Source organism: Dermacentor silvarum, chromosome 3 (genome assembly GCF_013339745.2).
Source record: "Dermacentor silvarum isolate Dsil-2018 chromosome 3, BIME_Dsil_1.4, whole genome shotgun sequence".
In the NCBI taxonomy this organism is placed as follows: Eukaryota; Metazoa; Arthropoda; class Arachnida; order Ixodida; family Ixodidae; genus Dermacentor; species Dermacentor silvarum.
In genome coordinates, this window is record NC_051156.1 from 186338735 (window position 1) to 186366039 (window position 27305).

The following is a 27305-nucleotide window of genomic DNA, read 5'->3' on the forward strand; positions in this document are numbered from 1 at the left end:
GTTCTTTTTTCTTTTTTAGTTCATCTTACTGCGAAATGAATAAAGATAAGAGTTTCAAAACGACACCTTATCAGTCTAAAGTGATAAGTAATTTCTCCTTAGAGCTGCTCTAAAGTACAAAGATTCCTGGCAAATTAGCACTCCTCAGCAAACAACTAGAAATAATATATACCTCCATGTTTCCACCTCATAACTATGCCACACTGCCAGTTATTTCCATTAGTTGGAAACAGTATACTGATTAGAATAACTAGAGAACATAGGATATTTGTCCATTTGTATCATTAATGTGTCTGTGAGTTCAATTTTAAGAATGTGGGATGAGAAAAAGGTGGCACAGTCCCAGATACACGATGTTTTAATACACAAAATTTAACAAGGTAAATTCCTATGCACTGGCTGTTCTGTTTAGAAAGCGTAGCGTAGGAAAATGACATGTTGTAGTAACTGGCCACACAATACTCTAAATTCATTAAGGACTAAACTTGGTAGCAAACAATTTAGAGGCTCGCTACTTTTTGTAGTGCTCCGACTGCTACAGCAGTTCTGCTCTGACCTCCACAGAGATCTTACTTGGTCAGAATAAAGTTACAAATGCGTGAATGATCGCAGGAGTCACATGGGCTTCTATACTGCCAATGGTTTTAAAAACGAACGTCAGAGAGCTCGTTGTCAAGCTTAGAACCCATCGTCAAACCAAAAGCTGGAAGTGGCGAGGAAATCTCTCAACTGAATGGACACAAAAGAGAAACACTAAGTCCGTTTAGTCATGAAGTATGTTTGCAAAAGTCTATTTTCGTAAATTTCACTGTAAGAGGATTATTAGAAGAGAAAACAAAGGCCAAAGTTCAATTTTCTTTAAATTTCATGCTGAAGTCCCAGCACCGGTACGTCAATGTGACGCCGCAGATTTCAAAGCATTTTCGCATATTCAGGCCACTGTGGCTCAGTTAAGGTTTCTTAAACTTTATACGTTCTGTCTTTGGCTCTTTTAGACAAGTTAAGCCAAGGTTTAGACAAGTTGGCTCAATAACAAGTTAACTAGGCCTGAGCAGGCGCTGTCAAAATGCATGACATCATGGCGAGCTGGTACGAGAACTTCAAACAGGTGCCGCCACCTGTTTTTCATTTCCGTTTTAGAGACGGTTTTTTTCACACCGTCTGTCGTTTTAGAGGGGTAATTTAAAAAACACAGCTCAAGTTATTTTTTCTCTTTAGTCCTCCTTCAAAGGCGGCATTTTCCTCACCTCCCTGAACTGCAAACAGGATGAGATCTTCAACAACCCGCAAACAGTTTCCATTCAGACCCGGTTCATCCTTGAGAACGTGTATGAAGGGCTCAACCTCGCCGCCTTCACCCATCATCAGGGCCTGCATCACAGACTTCACCTGCGAGGAGCATTTGACATTGTCAAATGATTACCACCATACCATCAGACAACTGGAACATGCCGATTCCATTTTCGATGGCTGCACTACCCAAGAAATGAGTTTATTCATTTATAAAATACATTTATAAACTTCATTACAACAAAGTTACAGCTGATATGAAAATATCTTCATTATATTCTATATTTATTACAAGCATAAAGGTCTCAGCATGAAAAAAAAAAAAAAGAATAAATCGAGATTGAGTGTGTATGAAAGAAATATCGGTATGTGTAATGAGAATGCCTCCAAGGGGCCAGTAATTGGGTATCTCCTGTCAATTTTGATGACCCATCAGTGGATTGCCATGCCAGAATATGGCACATGAACAATGCTAAGCTATAAATGCATTTTGCACCATCATTAATGTGCAACGTGCAGTCGGTGTGATCACACAGAATCAGCACATTGGCTTGCCAGCTGCAGACTGGCCAAGCTGTCGCCAATAATGCATATGCACATCAAGAATGTGCCCAAGAGACGACGTCATAAACAGTGCGCCCTCATCTCCATCACCTGCCACCATCATTCCATTATTCAGTGGCCCTGAACAGGGGGCCAGAATACAAAAAAAAAGGCTCTTGCAGAGTATATGAGCCAGAAGAGCTTTTTTTTTTTAAATTTTTTTTTTTTACAACCACACGCAGACAACACACAAAGAAGCTAGCGAAAGTACAGGATAAATTAACTGTTATCTGAATGATTGAAACACAGAAGTAGTAAGGGAAAGGAAGATGAAAGCGAACAAAAAGACAATTTGCCTCCGATGGGAGCCGAACCCACATTCTTTCTTTCTTTATTGAGACATTTACTTGCTTTGACCGAAGGCACTACAGCAGGGGAGTTACAAGCTTGAAAGAAATGCATCATCATTCCAACTGCAGACTTGCTCAATTGACAGTCGATGTCATTGGGCAACAGTTTTTACAAAGAAATAAGGAATTTGCATACAGGGTTCATCCTGGCCTGGTATTCACCGATTTTGCACACATGATCAGTACGCCCAGATATATATAATTCGGTGAATTCAAAGGGGTCCTGAGCCACCCCTCGGGCTTGGTAAAAAAAACATAGCACGCTGATAGCATACGCTGCTGTGAACATCTTGGCCAAGTTTTGCAGTTGTGTGCGGCGTGTAGAGTTCGCAAGTGGAGTGTGAAGTCACCTTTTTCTCAAACGCTCTTTTTTCAACAGAAGCCTCACTCTTTTCTGGATGATTTATTTTGTAATAACGCGGATTGCCATACGTGGCTGCTATTGGCCAATAGCTGACCTCAATCAAGAAAGGTTTTTGGATCAGTGCGCTTCTTCCTACTGTTGGTGTGTATATTTATTGACGACGTTTAGTAAATAGTCTGAAGTAAGCAAAAATGTGCTTTCGAATTTTGATAATAATTATGTACTTCCAGGAGACGCCAACTATCATCTGCTCATGCTCGGCCGCGGCCACCTGCGTAGGAGTTAAACTGCGGCCACCCTGCTTATCGGCCGTCCTAGCCATCGGATCTCCCTAATTTCGACTAGTTTTGAATGCTCAACTAGACTCGAACCACGTGAAACTTAAGATCAGACCACACGCACGCTTGCCAGCGCATTCTCACTCCTGGCAGGTTAGAAATCTTGGCATACTTATTGATAGCACTTTAAAAATGCGCAAGTTGGATGTGGCTACTATACATCGGTCAAGCTGACTAAGGACAGAGCCGTTCCGCAGCACATTGCACAGCTAGACAGGAGCAGATGAGCTCGAGCATGCACTTAAGCCCTGTCGTGCACAAAGCAAGATGCGCACCACAGTTACATGTAGCTGCGGTCTGCTACGTAGTGTAGATACCGCGGCCACCGCGGGTTGCCGTGACGAGTCCACTGGCCAAGCGCACTGTGGCTCAATGAGGACTACTGCATTTGGCGTACGTTTGGCGCGTCGTAGGCACCAAAATCGGAAGTAGTGGCGTCAACGTTAACATCCAAAATCAAATTTGAACTGTGCACCACAATGACATTCAGTAGGCGGAGCATTGTGAGCATGCCCGGTTCCACCGTAACCTTCGCAGTGCAAGGCATTGAAGAGGAGCGGAAGCACCGCGAAAGGCGTGTTTGATTGCCAGTCACTCCGCTTCTGCTGAACGCAATTGAAGTACTTTTTGAGGCAAAGTATTTCTGAAATAGCCCATTTTAACTTTAAATGCCGTGCTCCGCTTTGATAAAAAGTGTTTGCGGGCCCCTTTAAGTAACTGTGGCCATGCAATTCCCATTTGCTTGTTAAATATTTAGTACAATAACTTTAATCACTTTTTTTTTTTCAGCGAGACAAAAGAGGTTCCCAATGCCACTCTTTCTTTCATCGCAGTACAACTGCAGTGTCTTCCATACCTATCCAAGATGAACCTGGCTGCTCTATTTTTTAAAGGTTTTTCGGTTAGGCATACTTGAAAAGGATCCCAAAGAGTACAGGCATATTTCAAAACAAGTCAATACATGCTAGGTGCCGTGCTTCTAAGGGTGGAGCTTGCAGGTTGAAATCTTCAGCATCATGCGTGCGATGCTCGACCACTGAGCTACAGCAGCGGCTGTTCTCCCATTTCTTGAGTATTTGTGTATGTGCACCAGGTTAGCCAGCGCCACCTGTGGTCATGGTGACAGATGTTGAACAGCCTTTCAAGTGAAACATTCTGACTGAGGACTTTCCACATCTGCCACACCATACGGCCATGAGTGACAAGCTTTCCTCACATGTATTTCAAAGGAACAGTGACACACCCAAGCAAACCAATTTTGGAAAACCACTAATCACAGAACAGCAAAGTGTGGCGTTGTCAAAAAGCCGAGCATAAAAAGCATACCTGTGAAGGCAGGCCAAGGTGCTGTATCAGCTGCAGAAGGCATTTTTCGCAAAATTCTCTGAAATACAAATGGTGGAAAGAATTCACGCAACCAATGGCAGGTACCAACGATCTCTTCGGTGCCTGAAGTATAAGGTCAACTATACAGCATAAAAAGCAAGATAGATTTGAGTAATTTTAATTACACAGGCAGGTAACAGGTGACACCTTTGCCTGAAAGCAGAGAGTCCGGTTCACGTATGAGCAAAGCTCACTCAAAGTTATGTAGCGTGAGCTTCTCCTATCACAACCCGAACATTCCAAAACATTGAAATGTTTGAAGGAGTTGCAGATACGACAATTCCGACATGGCTTTATTTTGCATTTAGCGAAGGTCCAGACCATCTGTACCCTAGAAAAAATACTGGCTAGCATAAGAGCATTATAAATAATTTACTACATGCTTGTAACTATAATACAAAGAAGTTTTGGTACACAGGAGGTGGTCGCATCATGACACACTGTCTCGCTCTGTTCCTGTGATTGCTGCTGCTGCCACAGACGCGCACACACAGAAGAAACCCCCCGCAGCAATCTTATTTTTTCAATGAGCAACATTCTACTGCCTAGCACTATTGCCACATGATGACGGCAAATTTTGCACTGTGTCACGACATCACAATAATGTCGGCGGCGCTAAGTGAAGCATTCAGAGTACAACTCTAGTGTCACCTTAAAATACAGTATTAGTGTTTCCCAACCTTCACACTTGCCATGTGTCATCCTTTTCACACGTGAGGGACCATGCGGTGAAACTACAACTTCGACAATACGAGTCAGCATTCCTTTAAGTAGTCATCGTGTGAAAATATTGAACTTTTCATTGGTTCTTAGTTGCACCTCGTATTACTGGCTGTTGGGTTCTTACATGTATCACTGGATCATTGTTGTAGCCACTGTGTGAACCATAGGTCAGCAGAACAAGTGCATGCTACCTCATATACTCACTCACCAAAATTTTTTTATGGCCCACGCTATGTACTCACGCACACTCATGTTCCTACTCATGCTTACCAACACTCACTTGTACTCACAGTTACTTACATTTACATTTACTGGTGCCCACTCACACTCATAACCGCATCAGCTATCACTCCCCGGCACTAGCTCACATACATACTCAAGTTCACCCACACTCACCGACAGTCACTTATGTTCATGCTCGCATCCACTCAAACTAACCATCACTGACTTTCGTTCCATACTCGCTTCCACTCAAGCTAACCGTACCTAATTTTCGTTCTATACTCGCATTAGAGCACTGCACGGGCTCGGGCTTACCCGAAAGCCCGGGCCCGGCCCACGGGCCGGGCCTGGCTGGTTAGAACAGTTTTTTCACGGGCTCGGGCCGGGCTCAGGTTTTTTGAGGCGGGCCCGGGCCGGGCTCGGGCTTTTTGGTGGTGTGCATGTGACGTGCAGCGAATTATTCTCGGGCGTCTCAACTCTGAAAAACATTATTTTTCTGTCTCGGGCCGGTTTCGGGCCGGTTTCGAGTCGGGCTCGGGCCGGGCCTAAGATAAAGGGGTGGCTGGCCGGGCCGGGCGGGTAACGTAGATTATTTCCGGGCCGGGCCCGGGTCTCGCCATAAAAATTTTGATCGGGCTCGGGCGGGCCGCCCAACGTAAAAACGGGCCCGGGCTGGAAAAATCAGGCCCGTGCAGTGCTCTAACTCACATACACTCAAGCTAACCATCACTGACTTTCATTCCACACTCGTGTCCAGTCAAATCCTTCATTACTCATTAACACTCCATCTCACGTCGCTCATGAAGTGAGTGCATAGTGAGGATGAGTCAGTGCACTCATTAGCGAGTATGGCAACCTATGGTGTGAATGCATTTTTCAAACTTTACGCTGCCTTATCAATACTCGGTTATCATTTGCTATTGTGTTTCAAGCATGTACGTTCTTTTCTGCATTATTGCAGCTCACACTTTAACTATGGACACTCCTCTCGTAATGACACACCCTCAATAACTTCACCTGTGTATGTTCAATAAATTAAGAATTGTACAGAAAATTGTCGCCATCACCTTTCAAAGTTTTTGAGTACAAGAAGAATGCATTCAATTTATGTCACAGATTGAGGTGAGCCTTCAATACCTGTGAAGGGTGATCTAAAAAAAAAAATGAAATTTGAGCTGTACTACTGACATAATGTAGTAAGTTACAAAATGTGGAAAAACATTAAAGGCTGTCATACGGTTACGAAAAAAATAGGGTAGCTTATATATTTGTGTGTCTTAGCTTTGTTGCAAGGTTTTCTTTTTCAATAGCTTTTCATTTAGTTAGTTCTTTTCTTTGACGGGTGAGGGGAACATAATAATGCTTCATCTGACCTGTATGCTATGTCTTTTATATGCACGGTATGGTGGGTACAAATAAGACTATTCTCCTCCACTTCACTTTGCAAATACGTCTAGTGGGGTATAGAAAGACAAAGTCCTGCGAAAATACGTCGCTATTTACCGGTCCCATTCATCTGGGAAAAGGTCGTGAAGCGAAAGGGCGCAGATGGCACAATAGGAATACAAGCCGGCATCTCCCAAAATTTTCTGCAACGGCCTCCCGAGGCGATGTGGTATTGGAACTCCTTGAAAGAGAATGAATAAATATGAGACACACGTAGAGAGCGTACTAGCAACTTTATGAATAAGGATGCAGAATTCAAATGTTTAGGCAGACAGTGAAAGCGTGAAAAAATACCGCATCACGACAGCAAGAAGTGTTTCAGGTGCAATATTGCAACAGCCAGACGCAACGACCCCGCGCTTACATAACCTCGAACAGCATACAGTTCAGCTCGTCGCGTCGTAATCACCGCACTTTTGCGCACGACGCGAGCTCTCGGTGCAAAACGTGCTGTCGACTTAAACAGCTGTCGTGCGAACCGCGCTTTCGGTCATAAACCATTGATTCCCGCTACATCAGCTGATTCCATACGTACAATCACACTCGCAATAACAATCTGCCATTTCGCCCGCACAGATCAACTGCACAATGTGTAGCACGGAGGCTTTTTAGTTCTACGACCCCTGGCTAGTTCTTTCTCAGTTTAACACGGAGAAGTTCCAGACCTTGAGGAGGAGACTGGGCATCCTCTTCAGCCTCTAAACCAACTTCGTCAGCCATGACGGTTGTCACAAGTCAAGTTGCGGTTCCGTCTTTGCGCACTAATCGCGGTGGCATTCTGGTAACATAATCAGTTTGTGTAAACATTCACATTTCTCGTGGTGGTGTAAAGACAAAGTCGGGAACCCATGATAAGCCGATAACATTAGAAACAGCATGTGCAGAACAGCGCATATGGGATCAGACAAGTAGATCAGACGAAACCACGACTTTCGCGCATGCCATCACTGCGCTCTATAAAAATAGTGCGCGTGATGCTGCTGCTCTTCACTCGCTCATTTCGTACACGGAAAACGCTGTCTTAATTGTGTAACGGTAGCCGTAACCAAATAATCAGATCTCGGTTTCCCATTTGTAACATACTACTGGGCGTGAAACCGTCAAATTATGTTGCCGTTGATTTTTTTACGTCTGCTTGGCCGTCTGGCGATTTGCGCGTCGGCGCAGGAACACGCGCTTTATCGAGGTTGCTTGACGATGATGGCCAACGATGGCTAGCGAGCGGGGCTTCGGCGTGACTTGGCTGCCGGTGGCTGATTTGAGGCTACGGCTTCGATGCGTTGCTGTCCTAGCTGTGGTAGCCGGATGTAAGCCGTAGTAGCGGCATGGCATGCGCTCAAACGTTGGTTGAAAACAAGTAACTGGCTATTCTAGGCATTTGTGTGTGATTCAGCCCTTGTAGCCTGAGAGCTTATTTTTTTGTGACGAGGACGCGTCAGTGTTATGATTCGAGATGAACAGTGTCGGAGAAGAGTGCAACGAACTGAAGAAAAAGTACGACGCGTGCTTTCACAGTTGGTTCTCGGACCACTTTCTCAAGGGGCGCAAAGAAGATCATTGCGCTTCCCTGCTGAAGGTCTACCAAGAATGTGTGAAGAACGCTATCCGCACGCAGAACATCGAACTGTGGGAGCTAGAACAGGACGTTCTCGGCTCTGACAAAGAAAAAGCGTCTCCACCGCCGAAGAGCTAGCGCTTTAGCCGGGCAGCAAGGCGCCGCTGGCCCCACAACTCGCTGCCTATCTTGACACGGACCGAGGGGCCCTCCTGCACACGCCACATGGGTGGTCGAGTGATAGCACCGTATCAAATGACCCGAAGTCGCCTTGTGGAAACAAGCCATGTGTGCTTCTCGGAACGCGCGAAAATAAATTGTGATGTTTGATATGACACAGCTCGCGCACCTTGCGCGCGTGCAATGCATGCCGCTTGCACCGGCACGGGTAGCGGCCTTCGCTCGGTTTTCGGCTACCAGCGTCGAAGACCGGTGCTGCCTGAACCCTGCAGACGAGTCAAGGTCGTTCTCAGGGTACTGCGTATCGCCACCGTCTTTGAAACTCGTGTGGTTCTGATAGCGCTACTGAGATTAGCGTATTCGTTGCTGGCAACGGCTTGCTCTCTGCGCACGTCTACAACCGTCCTTCGCCTTTCAAATCGTCGCACTTTGTCGAGCTAGTCTGTTTTCTGCTAGAGCGAGTACACATAGCTGTGTACGAAGCGGGAAGCACAAAATGAAGGCGTTAGTGGCCGTTGTCGTTTTTCTAGTCGGTGTACAGCACGTCTCTTATTGCTACCCCAACTTGGACTACATCGGCAATAGAACGCACTTGTTGCGTTTCTTCAACTCCGTGCCTGGAGTGTCAGATACCTATGGAGCCGAGCATACTGTCGAGTCGCTGACAGGGAAGCTGCCTCTCGAATGGCAGAACGTGACCGCCAGGCGTTCTAACCTGCTCGAGATAGCCCGGAAACTCAACCTGACCAAATTAGTTGAAGCAATTATCAAAGTAGGCCTTGCAGGGCTGCTGAATCACGAAGGTAAGCACATCTCCATGGATTGTCTGTTAAAGCATGAAATGCGTTTTTTTTTTTCTCTCTCTTTCATTTTGCACTGATTGAGTAATTGTTTAGTACGTTTTTTGTTTTCACAAATTTGTGTGTGTAGTTTCTTGCAAGTTACTGACATTTCTCACGGATGGCTGTCTTAGGTCCATTCACTTTGTTCGGCCCCACCAACGAAGCATTTGAAAAAATACCTGACTACTGCAGAAATGTTCCACTGAAAGATGTCATCAAGTACCACATTGCACTTGGTTTACACAAGAAAAACGAATTCAAGAACAACCTACTGCTCACCAGTTTCTTACAGCAACGCCAACTTCGAATTAACGTCTACCCGCAGACCAATGTGAGCCAACCAACTTTTATCCACTACTTTTGTGCAACTGCCTCACTCGGGAGCAAATGCATGCTTATATTTATGAATGCATATATGTGGAGGAGGAGATGTGTGTTTACTGACCTATTTATAGCATACGGTCATCTTGGTCGTGATACCCTATGCAAGAGTGGGAATACAAGATCTCCAATCTTGTATTGTGGAATAAGTGCTCAGTATTACAACAAAGAGAGTAGCTAACATAAGCAGAGATAGAAAAGGATAGAGATAAATTGGGTTGGTTGCTGTTTGTTCATGTTGTAATGCGTTGAGTACTACTGACAAAACCACTAAAAAAAGAAAGGACACACCAGGCGAGAACAAAATGGTGCGATCAATGTGCTACATCGTTATTGTCTGGTGTGTCCTTTCATTTTTCAGTGGTACTCATTGCATTACAAGATGAGAGAGGCAGAAAACACCGCATAGCCTGGGGAAAGAGTAGTTTTTATTATATAATCTTACACTGTGGTGACTGAGAAATTTATGGAATATTTGAGAGCGACACCTTGATTGTTGAGATGATGTCAGCTGGGCCATTTTTTCTGCACCATGTTGCATGTGCAAGTTTACTGGTAACATTTACAACAAAGCAGCTCACATAAAGCAAAGTATAAAAAAAGAATGTTTGCAAGTGTAATGAATGAACAAGAGCCAACTCCAATGCCCTAAATTCAGTGTTGCCAAACTTAATCACGCTTTTATCACCATAAAAGTGAGAGTGAAGTCATTTGCCTAGAAGATACAGAAATCAAAATTTGGAATTCTACTTGTGGAATTTGGTCCCGTTGAGTTAACCGAGTAACCTACTACCTCTTTCACAGTCTCTAACGGCTGCTGGAAGAAACATCACCGACACCGACAACATCGCCTCCAATGGAGTTGTGCACGTGCTTTCAGATGTGATCTGCACACTGTTCAAAGGAAGTGCAGCTTTCGAACTAAGCCGCTGTGAGGCATACTCGATCCTCAATGACTTGATCAAGAGAGCTGACCTCTACAATGCCTTGGATGGTGAGCTCAATGCGAATGTAGACACTATAATGATTCAGTGCAGAGTAGCTGGCTAGAGCAATGGGTCCATATTAGGCATTTTACAAGTTTGCATTGGCCAGTATGGAGCTAACTTGATTTGGTGAACGTGTCAGGGAGAGCACAGTGCTGATAAGCCAGGACGCCTTGCCTCCCCCTAAGTGGGCACCCTGTCTGTGCACACTTATGGTTGTAAGTTGACCTTAGTTAAAGCACTGAGAAATCTCAAGGAATGCTGGGGCTGTATTCTGAAACATTCCACTTCGGCGATAGTCACATTCAATAAATCAACCGGCTGCTTACCCGTGACGTCAGCATGCACTACCAACACGCACACTCGAACGCTTCGAAACACACGAGAGAGCGCACCGTGCGAGTGCAGAGCGGCTCGGGTGTGTTGTTTTCGAATGTATCGGCCGCAGTACAACGCAGGCGTGTTCATTTGTTCAATATATGTTGGGAGCACCTATTGACACCGTGACTTCAAAATGACGTATACCGGAACTACTAGAGGGCGCGTTTTATTTCCCGGTTTTGCTCAACCACCCAATTGGCACACGCCTGAAGGCGAAATTGGCGCCTAGGCTTAACTATCGCTGAAGTGGAACATTTCAGAATACGGTTCCTGTACCTTGCATCTGCGGTATTCAAATATACATGTGAAATGCAGAGATGCTATCATCTTGCAACTGCAGATCCAATGTTAATGAAATTCACAGCATTTAAGAGAAAACATTACCTCTTCAATGCACTAATTATTTACAGGAACACTGCATGAAATTTTCTCTCCACCCACACCTTTCATTTTTACTTTGCCAGACTTGGCATAGTAAACATGGCATAGTAGGTATATGTACTTGGCATAGTAGGTATATGTACAGTTTATTACTTACATGCAATGAAAACATTTAACAAGAAAGCCTGTTTGCATTTATCTCAGTATATATAAAATCTTTTGTATAATAATGCCTAAACAAAATGGCAAATGGCAGCAAAATGAACATAAACTACAAAATGTTATGCGCAAGTGTCCAAGCTCAATGGTACACAGTGAAATGAGCAGATGCACTTGACTTGTTCTCGGTGAGCTGAGGTAAAAAAAGGAAAAAATGTAGTGTGGACAAGGCAGAGGGGTCTTTGGCGATACTATCAGTACAAACTGGGAGGTCAAGGATATCTCAGGCTCAATGGTTAGAGGGCTAAGTTCTGGCGACTGTTGTATCTGAATGTTTTCAGCAAATGGCAGTTTTAGAGCGAAGTAGGTATAGGGGAGTCCCATGACGATCTTCGTGCAGCAGCAACATGGGGCAGCATGATTGATATCAATCGGGCAGATCTGCACTGTACAGAGCGGATCCGGTGAAGCATACAGTAACATGCATCAGATATAGTTGGTATTATAGAAAGTACCAAGGTCAAATATATGGATATGTTTGCAAAGAGTTTGGTATAGGGAAGGAGTTGGCAACGAACATAGTGAAGGCATTTGGAAAATCTTGGATAGATCTTGGGCAGCGGGGCAAACCAGACTACTGGCATTCCAAAGTGTGCGAGAACTCACTTGGTATGCAGCATCATTGTCTTAGGCGTAAAAGTTGCATACATCTGCAAAAGTGTTTTCGATTATTTTCCGGTATTATGAAGCAATCGTTTGAAGTCTACGAATCTTACCACAACAATAAAGACATGAAACAACGTTACAAACTGCACTTATTAGAATGTCTGAAAGTGACAAAATTGACATACTATATACATCGTTCTGAATTCTACCAATAACTCGGAAACAGGCCTTTTGAAAAACTCAAGTAAACATTATAATCATTTTGGCATGTGAACTCTAAACTATTATGCTATATTGGTCTGCTTTAGGTGCTCTAATAGAGATGTAGTTTATGAAAATGTGATATCAGATTTTAACACATAGTTGTGGAATTATAACTGTAATGCTTCTTGTAAACTTCTTCTAAAACCAATTTTTGCCAATTCTTATTTCTAAAGCGTTTTAGGTAATAAGTAAGAAATCTGATCCCAGCACTTTATATTTTTATTCTGAATGCAACAAATTTTATCTCTTTAGAGGTTGCTTGATAAGAGCATGTTTGCATCTGACATGTTTTAGTTTCATTAAATAATAATATTAGAGTTGATGCCAAGTCTAGGCTTGTTATTTCATGCGCGTGTGCATTTCACTGTCTGCAGTTCTGTTTGTTTATAAAAATGAGTGTAATGTGCCTGATTAGGTAATACATAATGTGACTCGTACAAGTAATATCCACATCTTCAATGAAACTGCCGAGTAGGCAGCATTGTATCACCTATTTCAGGCGATCTTTTTTCTTCTTTGGAGTGAAAGAACAAAATAGGGGGCGGGGGGGTATACATAAGAGTACTTGTAGCACTTGTGTTATGTCTTCTTTAACTGTATCACTCGTATTTGTGCTGTTTTATTCTTGCCATAATGTTTTGAATGCCTTGTACATTGTTCGTCAGTTGCCGAGTATGCTTATAGTAAACTTGCTTATTACCGTGTATTCAATGTTTATCATCATCTGGCACTTATTACCATCTGTTATTGTGTTAAATCTGTTGGGTGCTTATTAATGTCAGTTGCTAAGCAGTGCTTTCATGCTGTTCTACTTTTTCCACCATACATTGAATGTCTATTACATTACCGTTTACTTCCTAACTATGCATGTACAGTATGGTCCACTGCTGAAGGGCCCACATAATTAATACTAATGAAGCCAACATAAATTGGCTTTTGGCAGTGCTGAAAACAAAAGCAGACTGAAGAATGAAAACGCACCACGAAGTTCTGACTAACAACTGGAAGTTTTTATTGCCATGAGAGCAGTAAACAGTAATAAAGTCCAAACGAGTGAAATCTAGAGCGGATTGTTGTGAGAGCACACCACATGAGAAAACTAAGCAGGAGGAATGCCTGTTGTAGTTTTCTTTTTTTTTTTGTAAAGTGTTCCTTTTTATCATGCGGCATGCTTTCGCAACAATTCACTCTTGCTTTTGTTTGTTTGGATGTTGTTCCTATTTACTGCTCTCGTGGCAATAAAACCTTCCACTTGTTAGTAAGCGCTTTGTGGTGTGTGTTCATTTCTTCTGTCTGTCTTCGTTTCCTGCACTGTTTTACCATCAAAAGCCACGTTGATCCAACAAGCCCAGCGTCGCACGCTTCTACAACTTAACTTGAATGTGTCATTCATTTCGTAGGCAAAAAGTGGTTTTGTGGCTCGTGAGATAGACCTACATCAGCAAAAGCATATTTCAGAGGCATTCATATTAAAGCATGGCTGTAATCTGTCACGAAATACTAATTTGGTCTTATCTTCAACACTGGGCCGTACTGTATTACATGTATGGTACATGGGGCCACTTTCAGGAGTCGCTACGCCAGTCACGAGTCTATCCCATTTCAGAGCTTAACACAGTGCCTTGTGAAACCTGTCTGACTGCACAGGAGATGGGCCATTCACAGTGTTTGCTCCAGTGGATAAGGCATTCGCAAAACTGAGTCCGGAGGTCATTGACCACCTCAAGAGCAACGTTACAGCCCTGAAAGGTATTGCCTTTTTTCTTCTGCACCAGCCCCATTGGCAGATCTTTTCTTTTTTGCATTCAGGAATGCTAACTTAACCTTCTCTATTTGTGTTTGAAAAGAGATTGCGCACTTTTTATGTTTAGTGGAAGAGACATTTGTATTATTGTGAAACATTGACTTGTCAAAGCCCAGCTTACCTAATTCTCTTTTATCTAGCAGAAAAATTGCAGTAGCGTATTGCTTAGCCACGAGGCTGAGATATTCTCCCGGGTTAGAGAACTATTCAATGAAATGAAACAATATGCGACACCCTTCAACCCCATCGGTAGACTGCAGGCTGAACAAAGCCTCTCGCAGATGAGGTCCCATTATCTTTTGCTTGCATTCTTTTCTCCTTATTTCTTTTTCTCATGTTCACTTTACCAGAGAATGTGGCAACCCGAATGTACAAGTACTGCAGTAACCAACCATGTTGTCAAAATTATGAGATGTAGATGTGAACAGCAGCATTGGTGAGAATATCCTGCAAGATGAAGATGAATCATACTATGAAGAGCTCTTGGGGTTCCATGGTGATGTCTGTTATCTTTATTTTTCATTGGCAATGTCTATCAGCCTTCAAAAGCCGCCAAGGAGCCCTATTCTTTTGACTGACTTTCTTTACCCCCCCCCCTATATATTCCTACATGATTTGCCTGCTTTCTTTTGTTTTGCTATCTCCGCAGATACAACATCTTATTTTATGTTTTGTTGGGCGAGTTCTTGCATTACCTATGCACATCAACGTGACCAGTGTGTTTTTGAAGCTGTGCTCCATCTCTTCCTGCCCCTAATTCCGTTTAGCGATACATGTTATATACAGTTGTGCACACTGACCTACAGAGCGTTTTGCACCATCCAACCTGCCATGGTGGTGTGGCTTTGGTGTTGCGCTGCTAAGCCCGAGGGCGCAGGATCAAATCCCAGTCACGGTGGCCACATTTCAATGGGGGTGAAATGCAAAAATGCCCGTGCACCATGCATTGGGTGCACATCTAAGAACCCCAGCTGGTCAAAATGAACCCGGAGTCCCACCCTACTACAGCGTGCCCAATAATTATATAGTGGTTTTGGCACTTAAAAAATCTGAATGTAATCTTTTTCTTGCACCATGCACATTCGAAATACATCTTCCATTTGCCATTAATTTTGCAGAGGTTCTGCTTTACCACGTGGTCCCAGACGTGTGGTACAGTGCCGGGCTGGTGAATGGGCAGGTGAAGACTATGCAGGGACAGAACCTGACTATTTCCATCGATGATGGTGAGTGCCAGAGCAAAGGGACAAGCCTGCAAAGAGTCAAAGTTACCATGTTTGCACAAATATTACCGCAATGATTTTTTTCTCCAGAATTATGAGCCTCAGAAAGCACCATGCTCCAAACATGCCCCTTCCCCCCCTTATGCTGAGGTTCAAATACACCAACTTGAACGGCAGTGTGACATCAGTACAGGGTGCTGCAGCACTACTCGGACATGCAGGTGTGGCACTGGCTGTGCACTGGGATGTAGGGGCTCAGTTGCAGACATGTTGCCTCAGTTGTCTGTGTCCAAATTAATGTCTCACACTATAGGGCTCTTGGGTTGTCAGCCATTCCCTGCAAGAGCTGCCCTGCTGCAGCATAAGCAGGAAGTCGGGTTAGCTTTTCTTATATTTTGTGGGCTTTCTTTCAAACACTGAAAAAAGAGCCGTGCGAAAGATAGTGCGCCACAAACAATCGAAATTGATGTCTCCTAATGTGTTCTAGAACCTAGTGTTAACATATCTGCTATAACTATAATAATGAAGTTAGTTAATAATTATAAGCCAATAAAAAAAAACAATACAAAAGAATACTGGATGCTTCATGTTGCTGCTAACGCACAGTGGGTTTCATCCGCAGGAAAGGTCTTTTTATTTTTTTTTATTGGGTGCATGAGATCTGGGACACTCTGTATGGGTGGGCTTAGCTTTGGAGAGTAATTAGGGACATTGTTGGAAATTAGCAAAGTTTTGTTATGGCACTCATATGGAAAAACTCGAAAAAGTAGTACTAGTTGTATTGAGTGCACTATAGAAAATTTCCAAAATGCTGTCAGAGCCACTAAGATGCTTCTTCAGGCAGTGGTTTAAGTTTTACAATTGTAGTGGTAAGCAAGTGTCTAGTAAGCATTTCTGCTTGAAACTTCTTTGCAATGACTGTGACTCACCTTGTCCTATCTTTTTGCAGGTGGTGTTCACGTCAACGATGCTACCGTCATCTTGGCCGACGCAGCGGTGCGCAATGGCGTAGTCCATTCAATTGACACCGTCCTCATACCAAAGCTTATGAGATTCAACCGAGCCTTTCGTGTAACAATTGTAACCAGGGCATAATTTTGCTTCGTTGGGTCATTCGGATCCCATTATAGACGAAGTTGCTGTCCCCCATGACAGGGTCTCAGACAAACTAATTTTGCTTGGTTAGGTACAGCGGTGCGCAATGAGGCGGGAAACATACAGCCTTGACAAACGTTTACAGCCTACTCCTTACATGTATTTCGTCTGCATTGTGCGGTTTCCATGGTGCTCCTGATACTTTAGACCGCTGGATGGGTAGTATGAGAGTTATTTTCATTCCTCAGAGTGTTGTAACTTACGATGTACAGCAGGAAGCCCATTAAACAGCCTGACGGTCGCAGGCAACATAGAAAATATACCTTTGATGAAGAGTGTACCTAAATTTGCATTCAGGAAGCCACAGTGACTCAACACATACATAGTTGTAACATGAGGCTAAGTATTCATTAGGAAGGCCAGTTGAGAGTGTTCGCATATCAAGTTTGAACTTGTGAGCAGTCACAGTTGCTTGAAGACTAATCCAGTGAGCCTTTTCATAATAATCATGTAGTTGGCAACAAATGGAATAATGCAGGAGATATGGACCGGCACAAAGGGTGCACATTTGGGGAGGTAGTGATGAAGGTGTGAGTAGCAGATGCTGTAGTTAATATCTCTTGGCTTCAAGTAAACATTTTAACGCCACGCCCATTGCATGGAGCATAGTTTCCATGCGGTATGGTGCACTTGCATTATCGCATTTCATTCGTTGATGACTGCGCATCTGACAAAGGATTGCTAAAAGCAAGCCAAGCACAATATTTCAAACTTCTAGATTAATATTATGAGTAATATAGTTATAGTATAACCCTTTACAATAATTAATATTGGTCACATTAATGGACAGTTCTGTGCATATAAAATACTCCTGACGGTCCTTGAACAAATGCAAAGTGACATCTGCTATGACTCGCTTTTACTAGCTGTTCCATTTTATATATGCTGAATAGTTTTGGTTTTGTTTTTCGCTTGGTAGTGCATCGGCATGAGACAATAGAACAATGCTTTATTTAGTACTATATGGAATTTTATCGGCTACAGACAGCCCATAAGCAATTACAGCAATGTCAAGGCTATATGAGTAACACTGCGTTTGTAATCGGCCATTCTTGAACAATTTTATTGACGTCTACTGTAACCAACTGCATGTTCAACGAATATTCATTTACGTTGCAGGGTAATCGTTTCTGCTTATTAGGAAAGGATTCAAGCTGCTTTTTTGGCCCGAGTTTGTTGTAAAATTCTTTAACTTAATGGTTAAAGGTTAAACTCGTAATAGTTCTTTGGCCTTGTCGGCGTTAAGCTTTTTTGTTTGTTTGTTTGTTTGTTGCAAGGAATGTCTTTTTTTCATGCATGTGCTCACATTTCCCCATGTCTTTGAGCATGGTCAAACTTGTGGCATTCATATGTTACATTCATGCACACTTGCAATTCTCGTCCGAAACTACAAGAGCAACCCAAAAAGATATCGCAATTGCTGCCGATTGCAAGGGTAGCATTGTGATCAATGATGGCAACCAGCTTTTGTTTCTCCAAGTACAGTTGACCATCACCCAAATATTATGTTCTAAGTAGCATATGTTTTCATTCAAACCAACCAGAGTTTCTTGCGGTGAAGTATTCCATCTATGCTGTGCTAATTTTGAAAATGCTGTACTGCTTGCTCACTTCAACTTGATTTTGAAAGAGAGCTGCTTGTTGACTTGAACTTCGTCTGATAATCCTAATGCATTGACAAGGCCACACTTTTATGCTTAAATAAGGTATCCATACAAACCCCTGAATATTTTAGCAGTGATCAGTCACCTGTTTAATTTCTAACAAAGCCTTCATGCTTGCAGTCTTAACATAGTTTCAGAATGTCTTTTAAGTATTTTTGTCTTTTGCAATACATGTATTTGCAAAACATTTTACATTTAATTACATTATGTGGAAGCTGGCTTTAGTGGAAGGTGCAAATGCTTAATTCCATCTAGTTGCTCTCGAGCATAACCATATATGGCTTCTGTTGCTCTGCTTATCGGCAGTGTGCTATACTTGCTGCATGCATCTGTATTCGGTAAACGCAACAACAGCAAGTGCTTGTCGCATCACGGCGCTCGCGAGGTCATTTTACCTCTGCGGCCACAGCTAAAATTCACGCTTTCTGGTTCTAGTGGTTTCTGTAGGAATCTTAATGTCTTGGAGGAAATATCCGACATCCAAGTGTCAGCTATGCTAATAATGTAATTTGTAGACTTTGTGCCACAGATAAATATGGCTCTCCCTGAAATTTCACAAATGTCAAAGCGTCGCATCGCACTGAGGCTACGCCTCTGCGCTCTTAATTTTGGAACCTGATGTGCCTAATGCCAATAACTTGCCTGGGGGCCTGAATGGCCCTGAAAGTAAATAAATGAAATGAAATAATCTGTGGCCACATTTCAAACCATTATGATTGTGAATTAAGAAGTCTAGAGAACCAACCACTTGCTGCTTAAACATATTGAGCTTTTGGCTGTTCACGAGCAAAAACCTTTGTTTCTGGTGGGAACGTTTAGTTTTAATTTTTCCCTGCCTTTGGTTGTTCAGATACAATAAAGATATAAAAAAGCAATATAAAATTTTCGCTTCATTTCTAAAATTTGTAACAAGAAGGGTTAAGTTATACCATACCACCAAATGGTGGTGTGTTACAATACCCTGTGATTGAATGCATTGAGGTGAGCAAGAGTTGTGCCCAGGCCATGGCAAACTGAGCCCACTTGAAGCAATTAAAAATGCCGTATTTCATATGGACGGCTTTCATGATCACAAGATGTATCAAATGATGCCAGCTCACTTATGCTAATAAAATTTTACAGTTGAAAAATTGCACCAAATTGCTTCTCTCAACCTGGTGTGATCACTGTACTGATGTAGATGTGGCTGGAAGACAGAACACATGAAACTAACCCATGCTCTTATTTCCTCTAACGAGCATAGGCATCCATAATAAACAGTCTCATCTGCATAGGTTGGCACATTCGCTTGCGAGTGGACACACTCAAGCTGATTTCTCAGCAAGGTCTGAACTTGGGCCAATTGGTAATTCATAGTAAACTTGCAAAATCATGTTACTAACGGAAAATATGCACAGAACCAGATACAACAAACATGGCAGAAACAACACTGTTGATAATTATATTGTTATTTGCCGTAACGAGAACACATGCACACCCGAGATTATAGAAGCAGCGGAAATTCATTCTGAAGGAGAAGATTGTATCAGCACTTTCTCCTTGTCCTTACTGAACAAAAAACTCTGGTACCTTGGCACATGCACCGTTACTACGTCGACGTAGAAATTATTTGTTGTGGTTGTATAGCAACTTTATTTTTTTTAATTTTTGGTATATATCGTTAACCTTTTCATAAATGGTAGTTGGAAATATTGTCTGCCTGATAAGCTGCGCTCAGCAGAGCCGAGGCTACGAGGCATAGAGATGCTTGCGCGAGGGAAATATAGTTAAAATGTCTACTCTTGCATCGTATTTGCGCAGTGTTACGCAACAACGAACGTTGCAGACCCTGCGGATGCTACAGGCATTGGTGACAGTGTCAGCAGCCAACAACAAAGCGCAGACGGATAGATTTTGATGTGTTCGCCTTCTTCATTGGTTGAGGTGCTTATATCTTCCACAGTGCTGCGCGGAGGTTCTGAGACAAAGTATAGTAGTTCCGTGTTTGTTGCACCTGCTTATTTGCTTGTGTCACGTTTGTTACGCGCTTTTGCAAGTTTACTAAGCCCAGGAAGCAAAAGTCGGCTACAAGCCTTCCTGACTCGGCTTGACCCAGCTTGACACGGCTAGTGCTAAGTTAAGCTCCAAATTAGACGTCTTCTGTATAGCTTATATGTCTAGTCTTGAAGACTTCTGCTGTAAGACCTGGTGGAGACGTACAGGCTCTGGTAGACGTTTTTAAAGTCAATCTCTAAGTCTTGCAAGCAATACTTGCGCACATTTTTAATTACTACCAGCTTGCAACGATTCCTTCGACAGCACCATCAGTGGAATGATTACATCGTTATGGTATCGTCATATAACAGCTCTCCGCACAAAACAGTGTATTACCAGCGTACTGCAAGGTTTATGCTCGAGTCGATTTCGCATAGGCCGCTAGTTAGACGGTTACAGCGCGCGTACCAAGTATCAGCCATTGAGGAAGGTACCTTCCTCCGTGGCCAATTCAAACCTACCGCGTCAGCTCAAACTAAAGCCGCGCCATAGTTTCGTGTGCCGGTGATGGCAATACAACAAAACCTTTCAATAAAATGTGTGCTGTTATTACACAATTCGTAAAAGCTTTAATAAAACATTTTGAACGAAGTTTCACAGGCTAGTATAACATAGTGTGGCACAACAGTTGGTGCGCTACTATGGCTTGGCCGCTTCCAACGCTAGCTCCCGCGCCTGCCATGCTGCCGTTGCCGTGCATTTCCGTTCGCGCTTGCAGTGTCGCGCATGGCCGCGCGCACTTTGCAAAGAATTCAACGGGTCGCTTTCGTGCGGACATCGCATTCTCTGTGTGTTCCTGCGTTGATGGCTCAGCTTCGTTTTGGTAAGTGGTTAAAGTTTTTCTCTCTTTAGAAAGCTCTGTCACATGATTGTAGCACCATGACCCTCTTGGTTGATTGTTTCTCATGCAACGGCTGTTGTTTCGAATTTCCTCGCGGCATGTCCGATGTCACGGACACTATATATAAGCTCGTCAGGTTGGGATTACATTTTGGTTTGGTGTGGGATCATTCACTGCTGTTAGCATCGACTGACCGTGCTAAAATTGTTACATCGGGAACCACTTCTCGCGGAATCGCCGCCTAGTTTCCTCGTGGTCGAAAGTTGCGAATGTTTTAAGCTGGTGCTGTAATTATATAAACGCGAGCTATGCCGCTTATTGACTTATATTACTTCGTTGATGGTCTTAGAACTGCATCACTATGCGAATAATATATCTGCGTCCCCGACTGATTGCATCGAGACGTAAGCACGTGCGTTTTATATACGTCCGCTGCATTCAGTTTGTGAAGAACAACTGCAAAACAACAACAGCTTGATTTGGGCGAGTTGGTACATACTGAATAACGTAGGTACAGCGCAACAACTTTTGTAAGGAAACGGATACGCTGTACCAGCGTTTTCCTGTCTAATTGTTCCCTTCCAAAAATTGTTGCGCTGTACCTACGTTATCCAAAAGCAAAGCGGCGCACAAAAACAAAATGAGACTTTGTGCGAACTCCCTTGTTGCCCGTTGTATAAGATACGCTTTGATTCATTTCTTGTAGTACCCAAGGCCTTGAACAGCAAAAGTATGACAGCCTGCCCAATGCAAGCACTTCTATGGATGAATGCTACCCGTAGTGCAGTGAGGCCATGATTTCAGCGAAGAATACCAACCATAGTGACATAATCTTGAGCCAGGTTGCACCTCAGATAGGAAATGATGGCACTAGTTCCCAAAAGCTTGGATGGGACTTGAAATACTTACAACGAGCAGAACAGGATCGAGCATGTGCAGCTATATAGGAGTATACTCATGCATGTAGAAGTTGCGTCGTGCAACATGTTATTAGCTACCGTCCAAGCTGTCAAAGTGTGCATGGCTCTTGTCTATCTTTTCTAGGTGCTTTCAGACATTCACGTACTAATCACAGACATGGGAAGACTATAAGACGTCAAGATGAAAGGCTCCTAGCAGCTCTCAGTGTTCCCAACGAAACTGGCAGAATGGCAGTGGCTGATTACAAGCTGCCTTTGGTGAACAAAAAAACCGTGACCACATTAGAATCCGAGCAGAGCTCCAATCCTGCATTCTGATGACACCTCGTAAGTAAAAGCTTTATTAATTGACTACATGAGCACATTTTTATAGTAACTCGTGCCAGGTGTAACTAATGCCTTTTATATGCATGTTAAATTGACTTCATTGTTTTATTGAAATTGTGTGGCTTCATGTTTTTGAGTTGTATACGCAGTAGTTTCAGTTAATACTTTTTTTATACTATGGCTGTTTACATCTTGGCAGTTATTGTGTGTAAATATTGCTGCAGTAATTTCTCTGGAATGCATAATCATCTAGTGTCATCTGCCTTACCTTTTCTGCGGATTTAATACCCGCCTTCATGCAGCCACTGTAATATCCACAGTGTGTATATTTGGTGTTTTCGGCTTTGAATCCCTTTTGTTCTCTTCCAAATTTTTTTTTCAGACACAACGGCTCTCTGTTATGGGGGGCTGGTACTTAAGAAGCTTTACTGCGGGCATCCTACCCACTATTTTCAGACTGTTTTGGTGGAAACTTAAGCTAGACTCTAGGCCAGCGGCGGAAAAAGAGCTTCAGGGACATGCATGTCTACAGTGTCATGGAAGGTAAGATTAGAGGGCTGCTGTTTGACTGGGCCTAGAGATAAAGTGCAGTGACTCTTACTCACAAAATACATGCTATTTTGAATGAAAAAATAAATAAAAACATGAACACATCTGAAAAAAAATATCATCCATCCAGTGTAGCTAAGTCGGGTGGACATCTTTTTCTTTTATAAGCCTTCCTCCCCCTTGCAGTTCCATAGAACTGATGTTCCACAAATTTTATTTACGAGTTGCAAATCTGTTCGTATGTAGCAATGGTTCGGATATCAGCCACAACTGCTGATACCGTGTACACGTGCTACTTGCACTGTTTGACTAGATGGTTTGGTATTCCAGAAGCTATTCATAGCAACACCACGTGGGAAAATGTGATGACCGATGCCATTCGCCAAGTAGCAACTGTCTGGTTGAAGAATTGCAGTTTGCGAGCAGATAAAAAGCCAGCACGTTACGTTAAGATTAGTGTTCAGGTAATTTTATATAGAAATTTAAGATATACTTACGTTTTTAACTGAGTCAGCATCATGTAGCATGTTTACATCTCATTAAAATCGACTGTTGGTTCTAGATCAGAAGTGCATGGTATGGGATTAATATTTTGTCTTGGCGTTCTAAACTCTACTTATATCAGTCTGTTCTCAATCGCCAGATAACTTCCAACGACCATCTATGCATGATGTTGTGACATCATGCTTTACTGTGGCCATAGGGAAACTTGTATACATTCTGAAGAATTTTACTTTAGACAATAAATTCTGGGAACCCCAAGTAGAGTTGGCGTTCAGGGCCACTTGCTTACATGATGCAGTGTAAAAGAAAGATATAAATATTTACTTCCAGGCAGCAAAAGGACATGGGAGATGCTTTAGGTGAACGTGAAAAGGCATTTTAAATTATAGAATGAATTATACCTGTCTTCTGGCACTATGCTTATGCCTGCAGATTTTAAGCAGTTTTTTATGTGTTGTATTTGTTTCTTTTATGCCATTGTTCAGTCTTGTGGGGACAGCCACTGAAAGGCCAGGCTTATAACAAGTATAACTATGCATCATGAGTGCATCAGTTCTATAATGTTTGAAAGTGGTGTGCGCATTACATGCCCTTAACAGTAGTCACCGAGAGAAAACAAAGTGTATTCGCTAATTTTTCTAATATGTAGAGATTATTTCTTAGTCATGTTTATGCTAAGCATTTGGCTTTTACTGGCCTTACTATAAGTGAGTCTGGTCTTTTTTCCCTTTTTTCGACTGGCGCAGATGCATCAAAGGATACTGGACCTGCCGCCAGCTGACATGCCTTTCTTCCTCCTTAGTTCTGTTAAGATGTGGGTTCAGTTTTTCTAGACATGCAATCCATAATATATGCAGTCTAGTCAATCAGTGCACGGCATTACATGCCATTCATTTCCTATGTATATATTTAGTCAGAATCAAAGCAGGACGAGCACATGTACATAATTTGCAAGAATAAAATTTTGTTTTTTGCTAATTTTGCTGCCTCTTAAACATTGTTATGAAATGCTGGCTACAGAAGAGGCATTTTACAAGATGTCTTTTCAATGTGCCTCATTTCAATGTGCCCTTGTGTGCTGCATGAATTTTGCTTGTGTTAGCAGTATACCCAAATTAATCGTGCGCTAATGCAGATCACTGGTACTGCTATTGTTTTCTTGGAACCAGTGGTGCGATTCAGGATTTATAGGAAATGTACATATATTGAATGCGACTGGCTTTAACTTCAAAATAAAAACACGCAAAGCTACTAAGCTGAAAAAAGTTCAGTATTATGTGCTAAATGCATGCTTTTCCAAAGGCATAAATATTAAAGGCTGCATAGATTCCATAGTTTGGTAATGAAATCTGTCAAGGTATAATAGTGAGAGCCCATCTGTGACATGCAAACATGTATACATACATATGCCAACAATGTCATTTATGCACTGAAATAACATTCTTCCGAAGTGAATAGACTCGCAAGAACATTAATACACTTTGCAAGTGAACAGCACTGTAGAAATTGCATGTCGCACACGGCCTCTCAACATTATACCTTCACAGATTTTATTACAAACTGTGAAATCTATGTGGCTCCTTTTAATATTTATGCCTTTGCAAAAGCATGCATTTAGACCATTATACTGAACTTTTTCAGCTTAGTAGCTTTGGTGTGTTTTAGTTTTGAAGGTAAAGCCAGTCACATTCAATATATCTACATTGGTTAGAAATCCTGAATCACAAGACTGGTTAGAAGAAAAGCATATCAGGACCAGCGATCTGCATTAGTGCATGGTTAACATATGCATTATTTAACCTTTTTTTTTGCAAGGTGGATTGCATAATTTCTCCGGCAAGCAAAATAATCCTTTGTACGAAAGTTCTACAGATAGTCTAACGAACAGCTTGCCAAGACTTCCCCAAGACGAATACGGAGGGAGCATTAGCTTGGCTTCAGGAGTGCTTGTGGAGTTCTAAGGCTACTACTCGGCTTGTAGAAGCCGGATAGTAGACAACCTTTTGGCTTGAACAAGCCCAAATGTAGACGTCTTCTAGATGGGTTTGTGCTACCTGGGAGTTCTCAGGCATGAATGGACATGAGTGGGAGCAAACACATTCAGTCTGCAACCAATTTTTCAGACGCCTTCACGGCACCGCCACATCCCCCAGAGTCAATGTATAAAAACGTCTGAAATTTCGGACGCAAGAAACCTTCGCCGTCCGATTTTCTGGACTCATTGTCGTAACCGCAGGTTTGAAACGGCATTAATCGTAGCCGCCGCCATTGTGATTATCTCGCCTTCTCGAACCGGCGCTCTCGCATGCACGTCTGCTGGCAGCCGTAGCCACCAGCGCAGCAACGCTAGCCCTAGCTACTTCAACGTTTGTTACCAAGCTTCTTTCTGTTTGGTGCCATGTTCTTCATTGAAACAATTCGCCGCTGTTAGTAATGGAGCCGACTCCGCCTTTGTAATCCCCGCCAATGTCTTGGAAGCTCGGAAAGCACGGCGCATTCCATAATGATGGTTCCTGAAACTCAGCTTTGCCTCAACACAGCAGTATTACGCAGTGAAGTATATGTGAAGTATTGCAGTGAAGCATACTAAGAGTGGGAAGGGGCAATTGTCACGGGCATTCAGAGCTATTTCGGACGTGCCTGTGGCGATTCGAGCCCTTGGGGATTGTAGAAGGCATGCATTCGTTTTTTCGGACATTCCCGTGAGCCCTAGGGAGTCCAAAAAAAATCGGACGTTGACTGTAGCTGGAAAACATTTTGGCAAGCAAAGCAGGGTGTGTGCCAACTAATTTTGCCGAGCTATGCCCATTTGTCTGCTCGCCTTTGTCGATGCTCTCCAACTCCCTGGGTACCGCAGTAGGATAGCAGGCTGGGGATATTAGTAATACAGTACACATTCACATGAAAAACTAAACAGTGCAATCAACAAGGGACATCATCCTGTGTTCTCTCGGCCCTTTGCTCCGTGTGCTGTTTTGTTTTTCTGTAATTTGGGTACCACTAGAAAGTTGCAGCTTGTTGCAAACATAGTAATGTTTGTGGAATACTGGAACACTGGACAAGTGGATTGGAGCATTGGTAGTGCCATCTTGTGACACTTATTAAACCACTACTCGTTAGAAATATTTTGGCATTGAGTCATTGCTTTTGCAGATATGGAGAAACAGAAAAATCCACGACACGCTGATGATTGTTGCTGCTGGTGGCTTTGCACCAGCATGTAGGTAGAACATAGTCACTGCAATTAGAGACACTATAAAGAGAAACACCTAAGTCAGTTTAGATTGATAAAATATTCTTCTAAAACTTTAATGTTTGTTAATTTCGCGGTAAGGGGTTGATTATACTGAGAGAAAAAAAATGAGGGCCAAATTTTTATTTCTTGGAATTTTGGGCTGAAACCCCAGCAACGGTATGTCACTGTGACATCATGGATTTAGAAATACTTTCTTGTATTTAGGCTGTCATGGTGCAGTAGAAGTTATTGCAACTTGCCGAGTTCATTTCTTGGCTCCTTTAGAATGCCATGTAGCCCATATTTACCTACAAACAATTAACCAGGTTCATCAAAGTCGGCTGGTACAGAAACTTCAAGGCAGTGTTGTGCCCACTCGTCTTTCATTTCTGCGTCTTTTCTGGCTTGCCTAGCCTCCTCTCATGGTCACAGTGGCTTATTTTGGTAAGGGTAATCTACTAATGCTGTGCTTGGCTTATATTTTGCTTTAGTGTCCCTAGTTGATGTCGGCGTCATGAGACGGTGCAGCCAG

At 42.8% G+C, this 27305-nt stretch overlaps 2 protein-coding genes and 1 long non-coding RNA gene across 3 annotated transcripts in view; 2 read left to right on the forward strand and 1 right to left on the reverse strand.

The window, feature by feature from the left end:
* Window positions 1-7850, reverse strand: part of LOC119446247 (transmembrane and coiled-coil domain-containing protein 4) — a 50472-nt gene extending 42622 nt beyond the window's left edge. The window contains exons 1-4 of the mRNA XM_037710631.2: window positions 7388-7850; window positions 6780-6903; window positions 4272-4329; window positions 1248-1389 (exon numbers count right to left, since the gene is read on the reverse strand). Coding sequence (XP_037566559.1) covers window positions 1248-1389; window positions 4272-4329; window positions 6780-6903; window positions 7388-7442 — 379 coding nt within the window. The 5' untranslated portion in view covers window positions 7443-7850. The remainder of the gene's footprint in view (window positions 1-1247; window positions 1390-4271; window positions 4330-6779; window positions 6904-7387) is intronic.
* Window positions 7851-8427: 577 nt separating this feature from the next.
* LOC119446249 (transforming growth factor-beta-induced protein ig-h3) lies at window positions 8428-19503 on the forward strand. Its single transcript, XM_037710632.2, has 6 exons — window positions 8428-9260; window positions 9431-9630; window positions 10485-10674; window positions 14165-14266; window positions 15440-15547; window positions 16494-19503. The coding sequence occupies exons 1-6, from the start codon at window positions 8954-8956 to the stop codon at window positions 16637-16639; spliced, it is 1053 nt and encodes a 350-aa protein (XP_037566560.1). The 5' UTR covers window positions 8428-8953; the 3' UTR covers window positions 16640-19503.
* Window positions 19504-22107: 2604 nt separating this feature from the next.
* On the forward strand, window positions 22108-24467 carry LOC125944105 (uncharacterized). Its single transcript, XR_007466128.1, has 3 exons — window positions 22108-22485; window positions 22868-23028; window positions 24285-24467. It is a non-coding gene; the product is annotated as an uncharacterized LOC125944105 (long non-coding RNA).
* Window positions 24468-27305: the final 2838 nt, after the last annotated feature.